Source organism: Penicillium malachiteum (genome assembly GCF_028827825.1).
Source record: "Penicillium malachiteum strain IBT 17515 chromosome Unknown utg000003l:1.0-4950554.0:1.0-4952489.0, whole genome shotgun sequence".
NCBI classification, from domain to species: Eukaryota; Fungi; Ascomycota; class Eurotiomycetes; order Eurotiales; family Aspergillaceae; genus Penicillium; species Penicillium malachiteum.
In genome coordinates, this window is record NW_026643096.1 from 2,960,322 (window position 1) to 2,975,959 (window position 15,638).

General features: G+C 43.5%; 6 protein-coding genes across 6 annotated transcripts; 3 read left to right on the forward strand and 3 right to left on the reverse strand.

Annotated features, from left to right (window-relative positions):
- Positions 1–1,869: 1,869 nt before the first annotated feature.
- Positions 1,870–2,376, reverse strand: N7483_007452 (uncharacterized protein; the record flags this gene model as incomplete). The annotated part of the gene is made up of 1 exon (XM_057090889.1): positions 1,870–2,376. The coding sequence occupies one exon, from the start codon at positions 2,374–2,376 to the stop codon at positions 1,870–1,872; it is 507 nt and encodes a 168-aa protein (XP_056945630.1).
- A 336-nt stretch (positions 2,377–2,712) lies between these two features.
- Positions 2,713–2,927, reverse strand: N7483_007453 (uncharacterized protein; the record flags this gene model as incomplete). The annotated part of the gene is made up of 2 exons (XM_057090890.1): positions 2,713–2,871; positions 2,907–2,927. 2 exons carry the CDS (start codon positions 2,925–2,927, stop codon positions 2,713–2,715), a joined length of 180 nt encoding a protein of 59 aa, XP_056945631.1.
- Positions 2,928–4,729: 1,802 nt separating this feature from the next.
- N7483_007454 (SRPBCC family protein) lies at positions 4,730–5,191 on the forward strand (the record flags this gene model as incomplete). The annotated part of the gene is made up of 1 exon (XM_057090891.1): positions 4,730–5,191. One exon carries the CDS (start codon positions 4,730–4,732, stop codon positions 5,189–5,191), a length of 462 nt encoding a protein of 153 aa, XP_056945632.1.
- Positions 5,192–7,814: 2,623 nt separating this feature from the next.
- On the forward strand, positions 7,815–10,548 carry N7483_007455 (FAD-dependent oxidoreductase; the record flags this gene model as incomplete). The annotated part of the gene is made up of 5 exons (XM_057090892.1): positions 7,815–8,116; positions 8,224–8,498; positions 8,557–8,927; positions 8,988–9,730; positions 9,795–10,548. The coding sequence occupies 5 exons, from the start codon at positions 7,815–7,817 to the stop codon at positions 10,546–10,548; spliced, it is 2,445 nt and encodes an 814-aa protein (XP_056945633.1).
- Positions 10,549–11,458: 910 nt separating this feature from the next.
- N7483_007456 (cytochrome P450) lies at positions 11,459–13,076 on the forward strand (the record flags this gene model as incomplete). Its single annotated transcript, XM_057090893.1, has 4 exons — positions 11,459–11,687; positions 11,840–12,091; positions 12,384–12,624; positions 12,821–13,076. Coding segments are annotated over 4 exons (978 nt in total), but the record flags the coding sequence as incomplete, so codon positions are not given.
- Positions 13,077–13,966: 890 nt separating this feature from the next.
- Positions 13,967–14,678, reverse strand: N7483_007457 (uncharacterized protein; the record flags this gene model as incomplete). Its single annotated transcript, XM_057090894.1, has 2 exons — positions 13,967–14,485; positions 14,571–14,678. 2 exons carry the CDS (start codon positions 14,676–14,678, stop codon positions 13,967–13,969), a joined length of 627 nt encoding a protein of 208 aa, XP_056945635.1.
- Between the last annotated feature and the right edge of the window lie 960 nt (positions 14,679–15,638).

Below are 15,638 nucleotides of genomic sequence, written 5' to 3' on the forward strand. Positions count from 1 at the left end.
CGGAGGGCCATGTGTTGCCCATCTCGTATGGGCGATTCCAACATGTGTCTCGAATTTAATATCCATCTTCGGCGGGGAACTCTCAATAAGTCCCCTCAGCTGCGCGACCTTCCCAACCTCCTTGAATGCCAACACATCGAGTCCACTATCACCATCCACAACCAACCCAGACGAGTCATAACATCGATACTCGAGCCTGCTAAGGCCTTTCCCAGCCCAAGATTAGCAAAATTATAGTGCACATTTATGATCAAAAAATAGCGTGATAGCCTGGAGGTGGCCTCACCATTCAGAAGAACGTCAAGAATGTAGCTCCGCTTTTTCTCAGGGCAATGGTTTACGTAGCCGATTATTCCGCTACGGAGGGTCAGAGAACTCAGCTTTCATGTGGATTCGATGTTCAAATCCGACGGGAAAAAAAGAAATAGTAGTACTACCACATGGTTATTTCCACTTGAAGATTCCGAGTTTTGTTATCAACAGATGTAGGCCCCTGGGGTTATAATCTGCATTCACGTCTGTATCATGCACATGTCACGGTGTTGGGTATCTGAGCCCCTGTACTAGATTATATAGCTTCAAATTCAAATTACTTGACAGTGTTTATCTCAAGTGCTCGTATCCGTGGACATTGTTCAACCACACTTTGAAGTTTCCCAGGCGTAAGAACCGGTAATCAATTTCTTGTTTTACCTCGTAACAAACATAAGAATTAATCAGAGTCGTATTTCCGGTCAAATCCGGGCCCATGGACTCGGATGCGAAGGATAGAGTCTTACGGTCAAAATTCGGCGGATTCATACTCCTTCAACGGCGCCAAGAGCTTGGCGAACTTTGGGAATGGACCCTGCCAGTGAAGGGGGACCCATATTAGCGTGAATCAATCCAGACCTGCCTGTAAAACACGAACTATGTGCTTGTTCAACCCGTGCCCAGGTGATCCATGGAAAGAAATGAAAATTGAAGCTTATCCTTGCCACATGGAAGGAACATGCGGGGTAAGAGATCGCAAGCCATGTGAGTATAGTACAATTATGCTCTCCCATTGGATGGTTTATCGGCCGAACTATGTATCCTTGGGTAGGTACCATACTTACTACCACGCCACTTCAAGCTCCTAGCTACATTGGTAAATATACACTCGGACCAATAGAACATGTACAGCGACAGATTCTCTATCGCCTTGAAAATAATTTGTTGCGAGACCCCCAAGGAAATGGATACGGGCCTTCATCAGCCTTGCAGGTCGGCCACCCCTCCATACAGCCGTAAGGATTCAAAACCTTGGAATACGGTATTTTGTCTGTACAGTATTCGAGTAAAATACGGTTGATATAGCCCCGGGCCTGGAGGGAGTGTACAGTGGAGTGGGAAGTGTAAAATTTTCTTACTATCATCTACATTTGTATTTGGTGCCTTTTAACAAGGAAATTGATACATAGAACAGATCAACCTATTAAATAGAATCTTCAAGATATCAGTATAGTGTACATAACATACAGATTTCAGCACTTGAGCTTCATTCTTGCAATCCCATTTCCGCCTCATTTTCTGATCGGGCATATGTTCGCGCCGGAGTCTGATCGGTGCAAATCTTTCTGGTTTTGCCCCAATCAAATGAGTCCATGTGATAAGATGCGAAAAGGATGAATATGTTGATGAATGGCCCACAAAGAATGTAAATGATACAGCCAACCAAGTATTGTACTCGAGCAAGAATCCCTGGGGGGGATCCGAATGACGATCAAGACGTAATATATCAGTGGAAGAATCATCAACGTTGCGAAAGGAAAGATAATCCACCACGAAACAACTGTTCAAGCTCTTAGCCCCGTTCTCATGAGATTTAGGGATCGTAGAGGGGTAGTATCACTCACACAAACACGCATAAACCAAGCACGCAAGGCATGCCAAGATGAATACGTTGAGAAACCATGTCCACACATTGAAAAAGGCCAGAATGCGCTCAAACCACTGAATCCCTCTAGACCTCACCAGCATAAGGTCGTTCGAAGTAGCGCCGAGTGTCCATCGTTTGCGCTGCGATAGAAATACAGATACAGAATCCGGAACAACAGTAAAGGCATGAGCTCTCAGTGCTTGTCGAGTTTGAGCAGTCGAGCGCGCAGACAGCATCAAGCACACATGGTTGCGATCTTCACTGGCGGTAGCTCTTATTTGCTTTAACAACCCATCGGTTGGCTTTGGAAAATAACCGAATAATTCGATCAAGACGTAGTCACCGCAGGTTGTCTCACAGACCTTTAGTAGCTGGCAACATCCTGGGAGACAAGACACTTTTTTGGTGGCGATTGATTGGTGCATTCGGCGCAGGCCTTGTGAGATGGTATACTCAGTAGACTGGTATAATTTCATATTGTTCCAATTGCAGCCTTGGAAATCAACAGCAACATACTCGGATACACCAAGCGTGTCTGGCTAGTTTAGCGTGTGAAAACCGGTCAGTAAGGACTGGGAACAAACTCAGGAATACAGGGGTACTGAGAACTCACCGACTCTCTTTTAATAGTTCAGCAACACACATTTCATCAAAATACGTGTCTGCGTCCATACCAACAAGACAGGAGACCTTTTCAATTTCACACTCATTGAGCATGAACGAGGAAAGCTCTCTAAATAGTTTTTTTGAGAGACATGTTTCCGGGTTCTGGTCCCGAATGTTGAAATTGTAGAGAAAGGACCGTGACAGAATCAGAGCATCTCGTTTGCCTTGATCAAATCCTTGAGGATCTCAATGTAAGGAAAGGACTTGTATATTCCTTTTTGTATGGTAATATCCATCTGTCGTCTGTCCCAAGCGAGATATGCTGCTGAGATCCGGCCGCGAAATTTGTAGTTTTTCAGGATATCCTATGATAGAATTTCTGCTGTGGTTTTTTCCATACCTTGTCCACGGAAATTTCCATCGGATATGATGATTAAGGATTTCTTGTGCCCTTCAATCCCACGTTGTTGCATCAGGGAATCCAAAGATGGAGGATCCAAAGATAGTTCAAGAGTGGTTTAATCTGGTTTTTAAGACGATCCAAGAGAATGGTATTCTATCAGAGGGTATTTATAACTTTGATGAGACTGGATTTGCAATGGGGCTTACAGCAACTGCTCAAGTTATTACTTGCTCTGAATTCTACGGTCGGCGAGCACTTTTACAGCCTGGAAACCGTGAATGGGTAACAGCTATTGAAACTATTAGTAGATCTGGACAAGTCCTTCCACCAGTTATTAATTTCAAAGGCAAAGTTCTTATTCAGGGCTGGTTTGAGAACCTTCCACTTGATTGGCGATTTAAAACTAGTCCAAACGATGGACAACCGATGAAATTGGGCTTCAATGGCTTCAAAAGCACTTTATTCCAGCAACTACTGAACGTACACTTGGAAAATATCGACTTTTGATTCTTGATGGTCATGGGAGTCATTTAACTCCCCAATTTGACCAGATTTACAAAGAGAATAATATTATTCTAATTTATATGCCAGCTCATTCTTCACATCTTCATCAGCCACTTGATGTTGGATGCTTTGCACCTCTTAAACGGGCCTATGGTCAGCTTATTGAGAATCAAATACGGCTTGGTTTTAACCATATCGATAAATTTGATTTTCTTGAAGCCTACCCAATCACTCGTAAAAAGGCTTTTCAAACCCAGAGTATTCAAAATAGCTTTACAGCAGCTGGCTTAATCCCATTTAACCCAGACCAAGTGCTTTCTAAGCTAAATATTCTTCTTCGAACACCTACACCCCTAGGGAGCCGCCCTACTAGTCGATCAAGCCAATTTTCACCCAAGACACCCCAGAACCTTACCCAGCTTCAACGGCAAGCTAGTTCAATCAAAGCTCTTCTAAAACAACGATCAAGGAGCCCACCAAATCCACTAAAACAGCAAATTGATCAAGTTTTAAAAGCCTGTGAAATTCAGATGCATTCAACAGCTTTATTGGAGGTTGAAACACGCAAATTACGTGCCGCCCATGAGAAACAGAAGCAGAAGCGCAAGCCGTCTACTAGGCAGATACCTAGCGAGGGTGGTATGACAGTTCAGGGGACCCAGGAGGCTATACAGTGTGCTATACAGGTGGTTGAAACACCAGTTGCCCCTCCCGTACTGCGGCCTAGGGCGCCTTTTTTACCACCTCAGCCAGCTAGGCTACCGACGTGTAAAAAGTGTGGAGAAGAAGTACATAGATCAGATCACTGTGATATTTAGATAAATATTTTAATAAATTGGCGTTATGGTGGTAATATTCATGATTAAAACTATAGGATAGGCGGTCAGGTGGCGGCTCGCTTGGGAGATACGTTAAATTGATGTGAACCCCTGGCACCTATGCCCCTGCGTAGTCCGGGCTTATCGGCAACTTGAAGTTGTGCATATCCACCTGGATGTTTCTTATGCAAAACTAAACATCATAAATTTGGCCATTACACTATATACCACAGAAAATGCAACTAACCATGGGTCGAATATGTGACGGCAGCGGTTAAGAGGTGAATAAATTTTTCAAAAATTTGTTTATCCTACAAATTTCTGTTTCATAGCTTTACGCCAAAGTTAGCCATCCCGGCATACCCGATTTAGAGAACTATTTAATGCTCTCTTGAACTTTCAAGGTTGAACATTAAATTACCAAAACTTCCAACTCAGCACACAAGCTTCAAGCTGAAACTTCAAGTGACAAGTCTCTTCAACAGTCGATACACCACAATGTCGCTCCTTCAAGTCGAATCCCACATCACCATCGCCAAGCCGCCGGCGGCTGTCTTTGATTTCATTTCCTCGCCTATGAACTGGGCTGGTCTGCATCCTGGCAGCAGGGAGATCAAAGGAGATGGTGTTCACACATCTGCCAAAGTTGGCACTCGCTTTATTGAGGTCATTGACGACAAGAATGGATTGAAGTTCGATGCCGAATGGGTTGTGACACGCAATTACAAGGATGAATTCTTTCAATTTCAATTCCCCTCGGACTACAGCCACGGTCCATTCCAGGAGATCGTCATCACCTACAATGTCGGTCAAAACACAGACGACTCCACCTCCTTCACTCGCAGAATGGTAAGCTGGATTAAGCCGGGCGTTGACACCAAGCCTCTCAGCTCCTTCTACGAGAATGACATGCACAATGAGTATGTTGCTGCTGTCAAGGCTCATGTTGAAGCAGTTTAATCTCATGTTCATGAATTTGAGTCATCGACGCCCAGGTGCATCTAAGAAAAGCCTTCAGGTTTCATCATAGTTTATCTAAATGGGACATTCGGGGGAACTGAATATATGTTTTAAGGACATCTTTGAGTCCTCGTTTCATCACATGTTTGTTTTTGTGTTCTCGCTACATGTTGTAAATGAAATACTGGCTGTTGATAGGTAAAGTTCAAGGTTTTAAAGTAGCTGCACATATTGATGTATGTGACGGCATGGGTCTCGGGATTTGCAAGCTATTAGCACATCCAATGTTACTCCTCATAAAATTTTGAATATTATCATAAGTTGAGAAGCTTGGAACTTGAATCTAATAGTATTTCCTCCGAGTCGGCTCGACTTGTACCAGTGGTAGGCTCAAGTGCTTTATCCAACGTTTTCCGGATCGTGCACATGTGTATAGAAAGGAAACGAACGCGATACAATGTATCCACTCAAGAAAAGAATAATGAGGAGATCATACATAGGGGTCCATAAGTCCGTGCACACTTTTTGATTCCGCACCCCACTGAAATGATTACAATTTTTCAACTACCCACGATTCAATCAAAATGCGTTGTTTTAGCGCTGAATTACCTCAATTTACAAGATCCGCTATATTATATGGCCTAGAAGGTTGGGCGAAAACCCACACAAATCGCTCGCGATTTTCAGATCTCCCGCCGCGTTGTTTACAAGATCAAAACGGAGTTTCAAAACAACAATTCTTTTATTTCTAAGCCTCGACCAGGGCGGCCTTCGAAGCTTTCGCCATCAGATCGTCGATATATATATCGCTTAGTTCGCCTATATATCGCTTAGTTCGCCGGAACCCGATTATGTTACAAAGCGCTACAAGTTGATACCGGTTTTAATGTATCAAAATCGACTTTGAAACGCGTGTTAAAACGATATAATATCAAAAAATGGGTTTTAAAGAACCGGATATTCCTAAATAACTATGACGTGTAACGATAATGAGAGTTCTGTCGAAAGTACGTAGTTATAAATTATTGACTTTAACGATTTTATCTTTTTGGATAAGTATTCCGTACAACGGAAATTGAATAATATCCATCAACATGTCGTTTTATTAAAAAATAAAAGATATCGGAAGGATCTTATTAATCTGATTAATCATGATCAGGATCTTTGTTAAATGGTTTAGGGAGCTATGTGGCTTGGTGGCCGGTCAAAATTGATCATTATAGAACAAGACCCCCTATCAAAAAAAAAACAGTTATACTACGAATTCTTATCTCAACGCCCTTAAAGAGGGTTTGATTCCAGTTTATCAACCAGGAATTATCTTTCAGCAGGATAACACATCAATTCATACGGCAGAAATCTCGAAAAATTGGTTTGAAACTCATGGTGTTGAAGTGCTTGAATGGCCTCCACATTCTCCCGATCTTAACCCTATTGAAAATGTGTGGAATTTATTGAAACAAAAGTTATTTGAGCTTTATCCCCAGCTGGCACACCGAGGAAAAGCAAAATTAAATTGGACTGAATTTCGTGCAGCTTTACTACATACGTGGGAGTCTCTTGATCAAGAAAAAATCGATCGTTTTATTATGAGCTTACCACGTCGGATTCGTGCGGTTAAAAAGGCAAAAGGATGGTATACAAAGTATTAATATATATCTATCAAAGATTATATTATATATATTATATTGTGGTGGCAATTACCAATTTAAAAGTTCAAAATTGTTGAAAAAACAAAGTACCCTATGTATTGTAGTGGGGTACCCTGTCCCCTACTACACGTACCGTACGGGTATGATTATTTCGGTATTGTTCATTCCTTACGTTATGTTATGTTGTGTTATTGTACGTACAAGATTGGCGTTCGATACTAGAAGACAATACACACTCCTACACATCTCTGATCTGACCCCTACGGGTAGTCCGGACACATTGTCCTTGTTGGTTGGTGTTGTTCTTTCAGTCTAGCTGGATCGACCCGTGTATCTCGAATATACTGCCTCACGGTTCCCCTCTTTAGTATGTATTTATGCACTCCAGGGCTGTTGTTCCATAGTAGATCAATCTGGGCGGCCCACACAGCCCGCCGATCAGCCCGTCCATGTCTGCGTACGGAGCACTCCGTTTATATTTTTTGTTAAGTGCAAGATATCGAATGACATTATCCTTATCGTATGATTGACGGAAATTATTACTTATATTCCCGTATCAAAATTCAATGGTCGTTTCAAGTTCCCGGGACACTTAAATTGTCTCCTTGTACTTGATTGACATCCGGTCCAACTCTTGACGAAGCCTGGTGGAGTAGCAAGGCCCACATCAAAAACAGCTACCAGTAGTATACCCGGATATTCCGTGCCGGGTGCTAGCGTCCGTCTGCTCAAGAGGTTTATGCAAGAAATTCGGACATTAGCATACTTTCGAGTCAGGTATAACTTATAAACAAACAGGATCGGCAACGGAATTCCCCTTTCAGGTATCGGAGTTCAATGATAACAACAAGGCCATTGATATGAGAAAGAGTCAGGGGCTTATATAAATTTTAACCCAGCCTCTTTGGATATTCAAATGTGCAAATTGATTGACCCATTGAATTTCCTGATCCAGGTACATACTGGTCATTATGGCAGAAGATAAAAAGAGATTCCGCGTCATTATCGTTGGTGGCTCTGTCGCGGGTCTTACCCTTGCTCATTGTCTGCTGAAGAGCAATATCGATTTCGTTGTTTTGGAGTCTCACGATGATATTGCGCCAGCGGTGGGTGCTTCAATAGGCATAATGGCCAATGGAGCTCGCATCCTTGATCAATTGGGAATGTTTGATGACGTCTTGGATGCTGTTGCGCCTTTGTCACACTCAATGTACTTTGGAGATTCTGGAAATCTTTTGGCCAGCTCTGACGGACCAAAAATAGTTGAGGAAAGGTATGAATTCTAAAATTTGACAGAATGAAATTGAAAAAGGAGAATTCCTTTTCGAGGATTTCTGGAGAAAATCTCAATCATCAACTTAAACTGACTTGAAATCTTAGACATGGCTATCCAATTACGTTCCTTGATCGGCAGACTCTCCTCCAAATTTTCTACACACATTTAGAAGGAGACCAAGAGAAAGTCTTAACAGGCAAGCGGGTTATTCAAGTTGATCATCACAGTACGGGTGTCGTTGCTCATTGTGAAGATGGATCCTCTTATGAAGGGGATCTGATAGTGGGAGCGGATGGAGTTCGCAGTACTGTGAGAAAGCTGATGTGGAATCATATGGAGTCTGCGGGGCTGAGGCAGCAAGTTGAAAAGGAGAGAACAAGTAAGACCGTGTCCAAAAATTCCAAGGTCAATTTTAAAACTCACCAAGAACCTTTTAGCCATGACATCTGAATATGACTGTGTTTTTGGCATATCAGACCCGTTGCCAGGACTTATTCCTCGCCAATCTTACCGCACGTTTGGCGAGGGGTACTCAATCCTCGTCATCGCGAGCAAGGATGGTCGAGTTTATTGGTTCTTTTTTACCAAAATGGACCGCAAGTATCTTGCTCATGAAATTCCGCGGTTCAGTCAGCAGGATATTCATAAACACATGGCTCAGTGGCTACATAAGCCAGTCACAAGCTCTGTCACTCTGGGCGATGTCTACAACAATGCCTCTGTTAAAACTCATCTTGCCTTGGAGGAAGCAAACTTTCAGCTTTGGTGCAAGGATCGTTGGGTTTGCATAGGTGACTCTATTCACAAAGTGGGTTCCTATACTATTCCAGCCTATAAGAAGTGTTGATAACTGATACTCTGCATATAGATGACCCCAAATGCTGGATATGGCGGGAACAGTGCCATTGAAAGTGCCGCATCACTCACAAATTATTTGACTCAACTATTGCAACATAATGCTTCGCCCGAAACCGAGGATATAGATATGTGTCTTACAAACTGGCAAACTCATCGCCAGGTGCGACTCGCAAAAGTTTGGCAATCCTCTCATGATTTGACTCGGCTGGAGGCATGCGAAACGTTCAAGGATCGAATTATTGCTTTGCACTTGCTCCGATTCCTCAGTAACACCATGATCAACAGAGGCTCAGCAATTGTTGTCGGCGCGGAAAGAGTTGAGTCGTTACCGCTTCCTTCCCGATCTTTAAGAGGCACAATGCCCTTCTTAAACGGGGTCGAGATCACAGAGCAGCCTCCTGCATGGGAACGAGGCCTTAGGTGCCTACCTTTACTGGCATGTCTCGGCGCTGCTGGGGCTACCATGATACCATCCGCCGCTCGTTTTAAGACTTTCATGGGGCCTATTTTTGCTCAAGGCTTGTGGACAGCAAAGAACGGAGACTCCTTTAGTCTTCAGCGACAAATATCTCCTTTTTCTTTTCTTGATAAGCTTTTGAAGCCATACATCACCTGTTTTTTGCCTTCGATCAGCGGTCATGACCCGGTGTCAAGAGTCCAGATGCTCTCATTCATAACTGATCTTGGGGCAGTTTACGGCATTTGGTTGCTAGACAACTATCGAATTTCAAATGGTTTCACTGACGCTCTGCTGTAAGTCCAATGTTGCAGTGAAATCACATCATGATGGTTATGTGACTAATAAATCTGTTGACAGTCCTATTACCGTTGGTGTTGTGGTGCAACTGAAGGGCGCTGGGATTTTTGCCCCAGTTTACTACATCTTGGACCACCTTCGTGCCCCTATCTCACGCTTGATATCAGGGGGTGGTCACGAAGTGAATGCGAAAACAGCAATTTCAGTTGTTGTTGGGCTGCTGGCAGGTTATTATCTGCCAAGCTATCAAGGCTTCACCACGTCCACGCTTCAGTCCCGGGGATGGTGGAACGCAGTCTGGCAGGTCTTCCCCATCGCAGTACCCGTAATTGCAGGTATATCCTCTCGGATCCAGGGAGCAATCTTGAAAAATCACGATAAGCCTGAGCAAGCGAAGCGACAGGAAAGCTCCCGGAATATGACCACCATTCGATGCACATATATCGGTCTTGCAGCCATATCTGGCTTGACTTGGATTCATGCACTTCGATCAGCACCAGCAGGTGCTTCGATTTCGAGTATCTTTTGGCCTGGCATGAATCCTCACTCCACCCCAGTCACATCATTCGTGGATGGAATTGCCCATTTCTTGAAGTACGATCAGCTATGGTTCATGGCAAGTGGATTTGTTAGTCTGGGACTAAGACTAGAGGAGTTGAAACAGCGTGGAGCGAACTTCTCCTGGTTCAATGTGACTAGTTCGTTAGTGGGAGCTACTGTGGCGCTTGGGCCGGGATCGGCTTTCGTTCTTGGATGGGGCTGGAAAGAGGAACTCCTGAATAGGCTGTCTTTGCGATCGACACCGACCGTTTAAGATTAAGAGGGTATCCCCGAAAAAACTGAAAAATACTTTATTTAGTCCGAGTATATGAATGCGGATCTTTTTTTTTTAAACTGGAAAGCTGCAGACCTACCAATTTAAAGTCACCACCGGCCTGAGGTACCTCCAGCGCTGTATTATTGATTGAACTTAGAGCTAGTTGGAAATGAAGTAGCTTGAATTAGACAATATTCGAATGCACAGGTAGTATTATAATTCCTTTACATAGTTTGTGGGCAAATCAGTACCTAAATCAATTGCAGGGCTAGTGTTTATAAATTAACCCCGCACTGTCATGGATTTATTGGAAGGGAGTAAGCTCATTGGACCAGCTGACATGTGAAGTTATCAAAATAGGTTCATGGGGTAGCTCAAGCACTAGGCTAAGATTTTTGACTTTCGGCATGATATCCATCCGTCAATTGGGAGTTTCGTTGCTTCTCATTTCATCTGATTTGATTCACCCATACTGAGACCAATCAAAGATTCATCAGAACTGACATTTGGTTCTTCAACGTGTTCAGACCATTGGAAATCTCACACTGATATTCTATCGGGAAGTATCTGGAAATGATGTACCGTGGCCTTAGGGAAACTGTCAGGCGCAAGATCTGCAGCTTGCGTCATTCAGTTGCACTGCATCCCTGTTCCAAGGTTATAGTCATGCAAATATGCATAAACGCTTTGAAGCTGCGTGTCTCGTCACGGAGAGTTGGAATTTATACATGAAAATTGGGCACAAGATTTATGTTTGATTTTTATCCTTCTCTCACCTGGATGTTCAAAATGCTTTAAGAACTATATGAGCCACGTTGATATTCTGCTTCTCTGCTCTCTCTCTTCAGATGTTTTTACCCTCATTATTGTAGTCTACAGGATTACTTTGACTTCTGCTTTACTAGATCCTCTCATATACACCAGTCTGCTTGTTGCTTTTACATCAGGTTATGTTATTTACCAAATTTTCCTCAGTCCGTTAGCCAGTGTACCCGGGCCTCTATTGGCCAAAATTACAACATGGTACCAGGCCTACCTCTCTATGCGGGGTAACGTTCATCGCGACCTGGTGGAGCTACATAACAAGTATGGCTCTGTCGTGAGAATGGGACCAAACACTCTGTGGGTTTCCAATGGTACTGATCGTCCGAGGTTCCCCAGCTGCTAATATATTGCTTAGAACGTGATAGAGCCCAAGCACTCCGTGAAATATACAGCAAGTTTTGATATTTTATTGTTTTTTCCTTCCTATTTCTGAGCGGAACTAATGTAATCAACTTGAATTCAGAGGCGAGCGGAAGATTCAAGAAGGCCTCCACATATAATGTTCTCAAGGGAAGTCGGCCATTTGATATTGTTGGCAAGCGAGACGAAAGAATTCATGGTGAGCAACGCAGATTAGTAGCTCGTGCGTACTCCATGGATTCTACGGTTTATCTCGAGCCAAAGGTCGACGAAATTTTGCTTCAGAGTCTCGATCAACTGGCGAAAACATCCGGATTTACAGATCTCGGGGCTTGGATTCAACTGTTCGCATTCGGTAAGCAAAATTGGTTCTTTATTCGAGAATGTATTTCTCACCTTCATTCCATCAGATGTCATAGGTGCTGTTAGCTTCTCAAGGCCCTTTGGCTATATAGCAAGCGGAACAGACAACGGGCTTTTTACCCGCATGAAAAGAGCCCTCTCATCCCTTGCCTGGCTTAGATATGTTCAGTGGTTCTATAGTCTCCATCAAACACTTATGCCCGTCATTGGAAACTGACTCGCGGTTAATGACCGGAATGGCTACTTTTTCAACTTTGCAAGCGATCAAATTAAGCTTGCAAAAGGTCATTCTGACACGAAGGATATAATGAGCCAGCTTTTTACCACCCAACAAACGAAGCCAAAACTAAATGACATGAACATTGCCTTCATGTTAAGCTCAAATGTCTTTGCTGGCTCGGATACGACATCATCAGCCCTACGAGGCATCCTTTATCTTCTTCTTAAGAACCCTCAATACTACGATCAACTGGTGAAAGAAGCCGAGGGAAAATTTGCCGAGGGTAAACTGAGCGATAGTATCCTGTTATGTTCCATGAGGTGGAATCTTGGCCACTTCTTCAAGGAATAATTTATGAGAGGATGCGCCTGTTACATTCTGTCGGCCAAGTACTTTACAGAGACGTGCCAGTTGGGGGTCTACAGTGTGGTGATTACTGGGTTCCGGAGGGGATGAGTCAAGAATCGCATCTCTCTGTACCAATTAACTAATTCCAAGCAGACTGTCGTTGGTACAAGCCCTTGGCCCCTTCATAGATCACGTGAAATTTGGGGAGCAGATGTTGAAGAGTTTCGGCCAGAAAGATAGCTGGGCCCCGGGGCCAGTGAATCGAGTCAGTTCAACCCCATATGAGACTCCGCTTCAGGTCGCTAACACCGTTTTAGAACGATATTTCTTTGGTTTCGGTGGTGGATCTCGGACATGTCTTGGAAGAAGTATGTATCTTTTGGCTTTCGCGGCAAGGACTTTATACTAACAGGCTAGCTACTAGATATCAGTCGGTTAGAAATGTCAAAGGTGCTTGAATATGCTCCCAAATTTATAATAAGTATTTTGCTTATTCAAACTCATTGACTTAGTTTTTACCAACTCTTCTCATGCGCTTCCACCTCGAGCTTGAGCCCAATGCTAGTCTGACTGAATACTGCGGGCAAGTGATTGCAGTCTTCTTGTCTCAATAATTTGCTGGTATTGACCAAGTCCCAACTTCGTTGGTATTTTTCAATGGACTCAATGTCCGCTTGACACCGCGTATTAATGAGGACCCTGCAATTTGAGTTGTAGGCCAAATCCTGTGATGCTGCACATGTGTCAGGGCTGTGTTTAGGTCTACGTGGACTTGAGTGGCATAATGATACGGAATTAGCAATAATTTCATTGAATAATCAAGGTTTTCAAGGTTCTGGTTTGTTTGACTTCAATTACATGGTCCTTTTTTGGATCCTCATGACAGGTTTAAGTTTTCATACATAAATTCAATTAATACTTCGACAATGGATACCGTCAATGATAATCCGTAGACAGCACTGAGTGTGGTGCTTTTACCTACTGCCTATGTAATCAATTAGGCAATGAAAAAATTTCGTTGAATCGACCAGTTACCTAGGTAACTGCTACTTTTACAGTCGCTCGGAGTATTACAATAAATATATTCATGTACCACCAACTTGCAACAATTGAATAGTTCACACAACTTGAATCAGGACTTTGGGAGTCTAAGACGAATGATATCAATTCATTGGTCTTCAAGGGATCTTCAAAAATGGAGGGAATAATTCAAGTTAGATAAGTGAGCAATCGGCACGAATATGTTGTTGATCCCTCAGGCTGAAAGAACAATGCTGGTAGCAATGCCAATCCGGGCCATCAACTTGATTTCTTCACAATCTTGGAACTACGATCCCTCGCCAGAGGTGGATAATCCATAAAGGACATCAGGGTCGGAATCGAAAAAAAATGTCTTGGCAGAGTACACCAAGCAAGGGGCGCTGATCTATCCTCAGCCACTGGAGGTATTTGAACACGAGTTTCAAGAAATTTCAGAATATCCTCAATCTCATCTTCCACGCGGTACCAATGTCCAAGTCCCTTATAAGGCCTCCATGTAACATCCATCCCTAGACCTGTCGATATAAGTTGAGACATTTTTTCACCAAGATATACAGAGGTCTTGGGATCCTCAGTGCCATGACCAAGGAAAATAGGTATGTTAAGTTGAGACAAGCTCGCTGCTACCGTTTGATTCTCAATTGCCGAAATTGCAGGGAGGTCAAGGATATCGCGGATATAATCAACGGCCTGAATGGGCAGAGAGACTTCGGGTTCTTCTCCCCTCTGGAAAATATCGAAGTCATCATCTGGCTGGGTGGATTGTTGGAGGTCATCCTCGGGCGATTAGCCTGAGTTCTAAATTGGCAATATCCATTTGTCACGATGCACCTTACCTCCTTTTAAATCCATGCCTCTCCACCATGACGCTTTGGATCTGCTTGGGATTCAATCCCTGATCAAGCCATAGCGATCTCAGCTCATCGTGGTGACTGTCCAACTCGGCCTGATTTGATTTCTTGGAAGCCATTTTGTGCGCTTTGGTTTATTGACAATGAGTTTTGCCCCTGTGCCCCTCAAAACTGGAGCCGTCCATGCTGGCTTTTATATGAAAAAACAAAAAAATGTATTGGGAGCATATCGGTTGACGAGGTTGGTTCCACCCAATTCAACTCCATTGGACGTTACCACAACATCAGTACATCCAAAATAATCAATCCTTTTAGGGGTGAACAACTCAGAAGCCATGCCCTAGTGATAGTGAGATCGGCAGGGCAACTATTGGCCTCAGAAAATGAAAACACGGAATCTACGCCACGGCAGGTCTTCGTCCCCGTAAGCGGCATTCTGTTGGTTGAGGCCTCTCTTGCGATCGAACAATTGTCTTCGAGTCCAGAATTGTGATCTTGGATTGGTATTCGGATTTTTCAGTCTCTGTCCTGCAAAGTACTGCAGGAACTACGGCGACCAACTACGCAATACGTACTTCTTAGCATAGTTAGGTGCTCCATACTCCGTACAAAGTACACATGTTTTCTCTTCCTTGACATGGATGGGACCGCTTTTTCCGTGACAAAAGTCCAGCTGAAAGCTGAAACAAGCCACTTATCTCCAGAACTGCTCTCCATTATGTACTTGGATGCTCCGTACAGGAATGTGGAAAAATCTGCGTCAATGCTTCACATCCCCCTTAATACGTTGATTTACACGGAGAAGCAGTCTCTAGCTCCTATTGCTGGTTTTTCTAGCGATTTATTGACCACAAGGTGGCCCGGGGTCTGTTCTATAGTCCTCAACTCAACACACAGCCTTCCTCACTTCACACACCACTCAGTAACACATCTTCCTTCTCTCATCATCCATCATTTCCTCCCTCACGATCCAATCAATCAGCGAGAGCAGAAAGCAGAAAAAAAGAAGAAAAAAACATACAACAGCATTTCTAAGTTGATGGTCACCTAGCGCCCACCATTCGGACGTTGGCGGATCG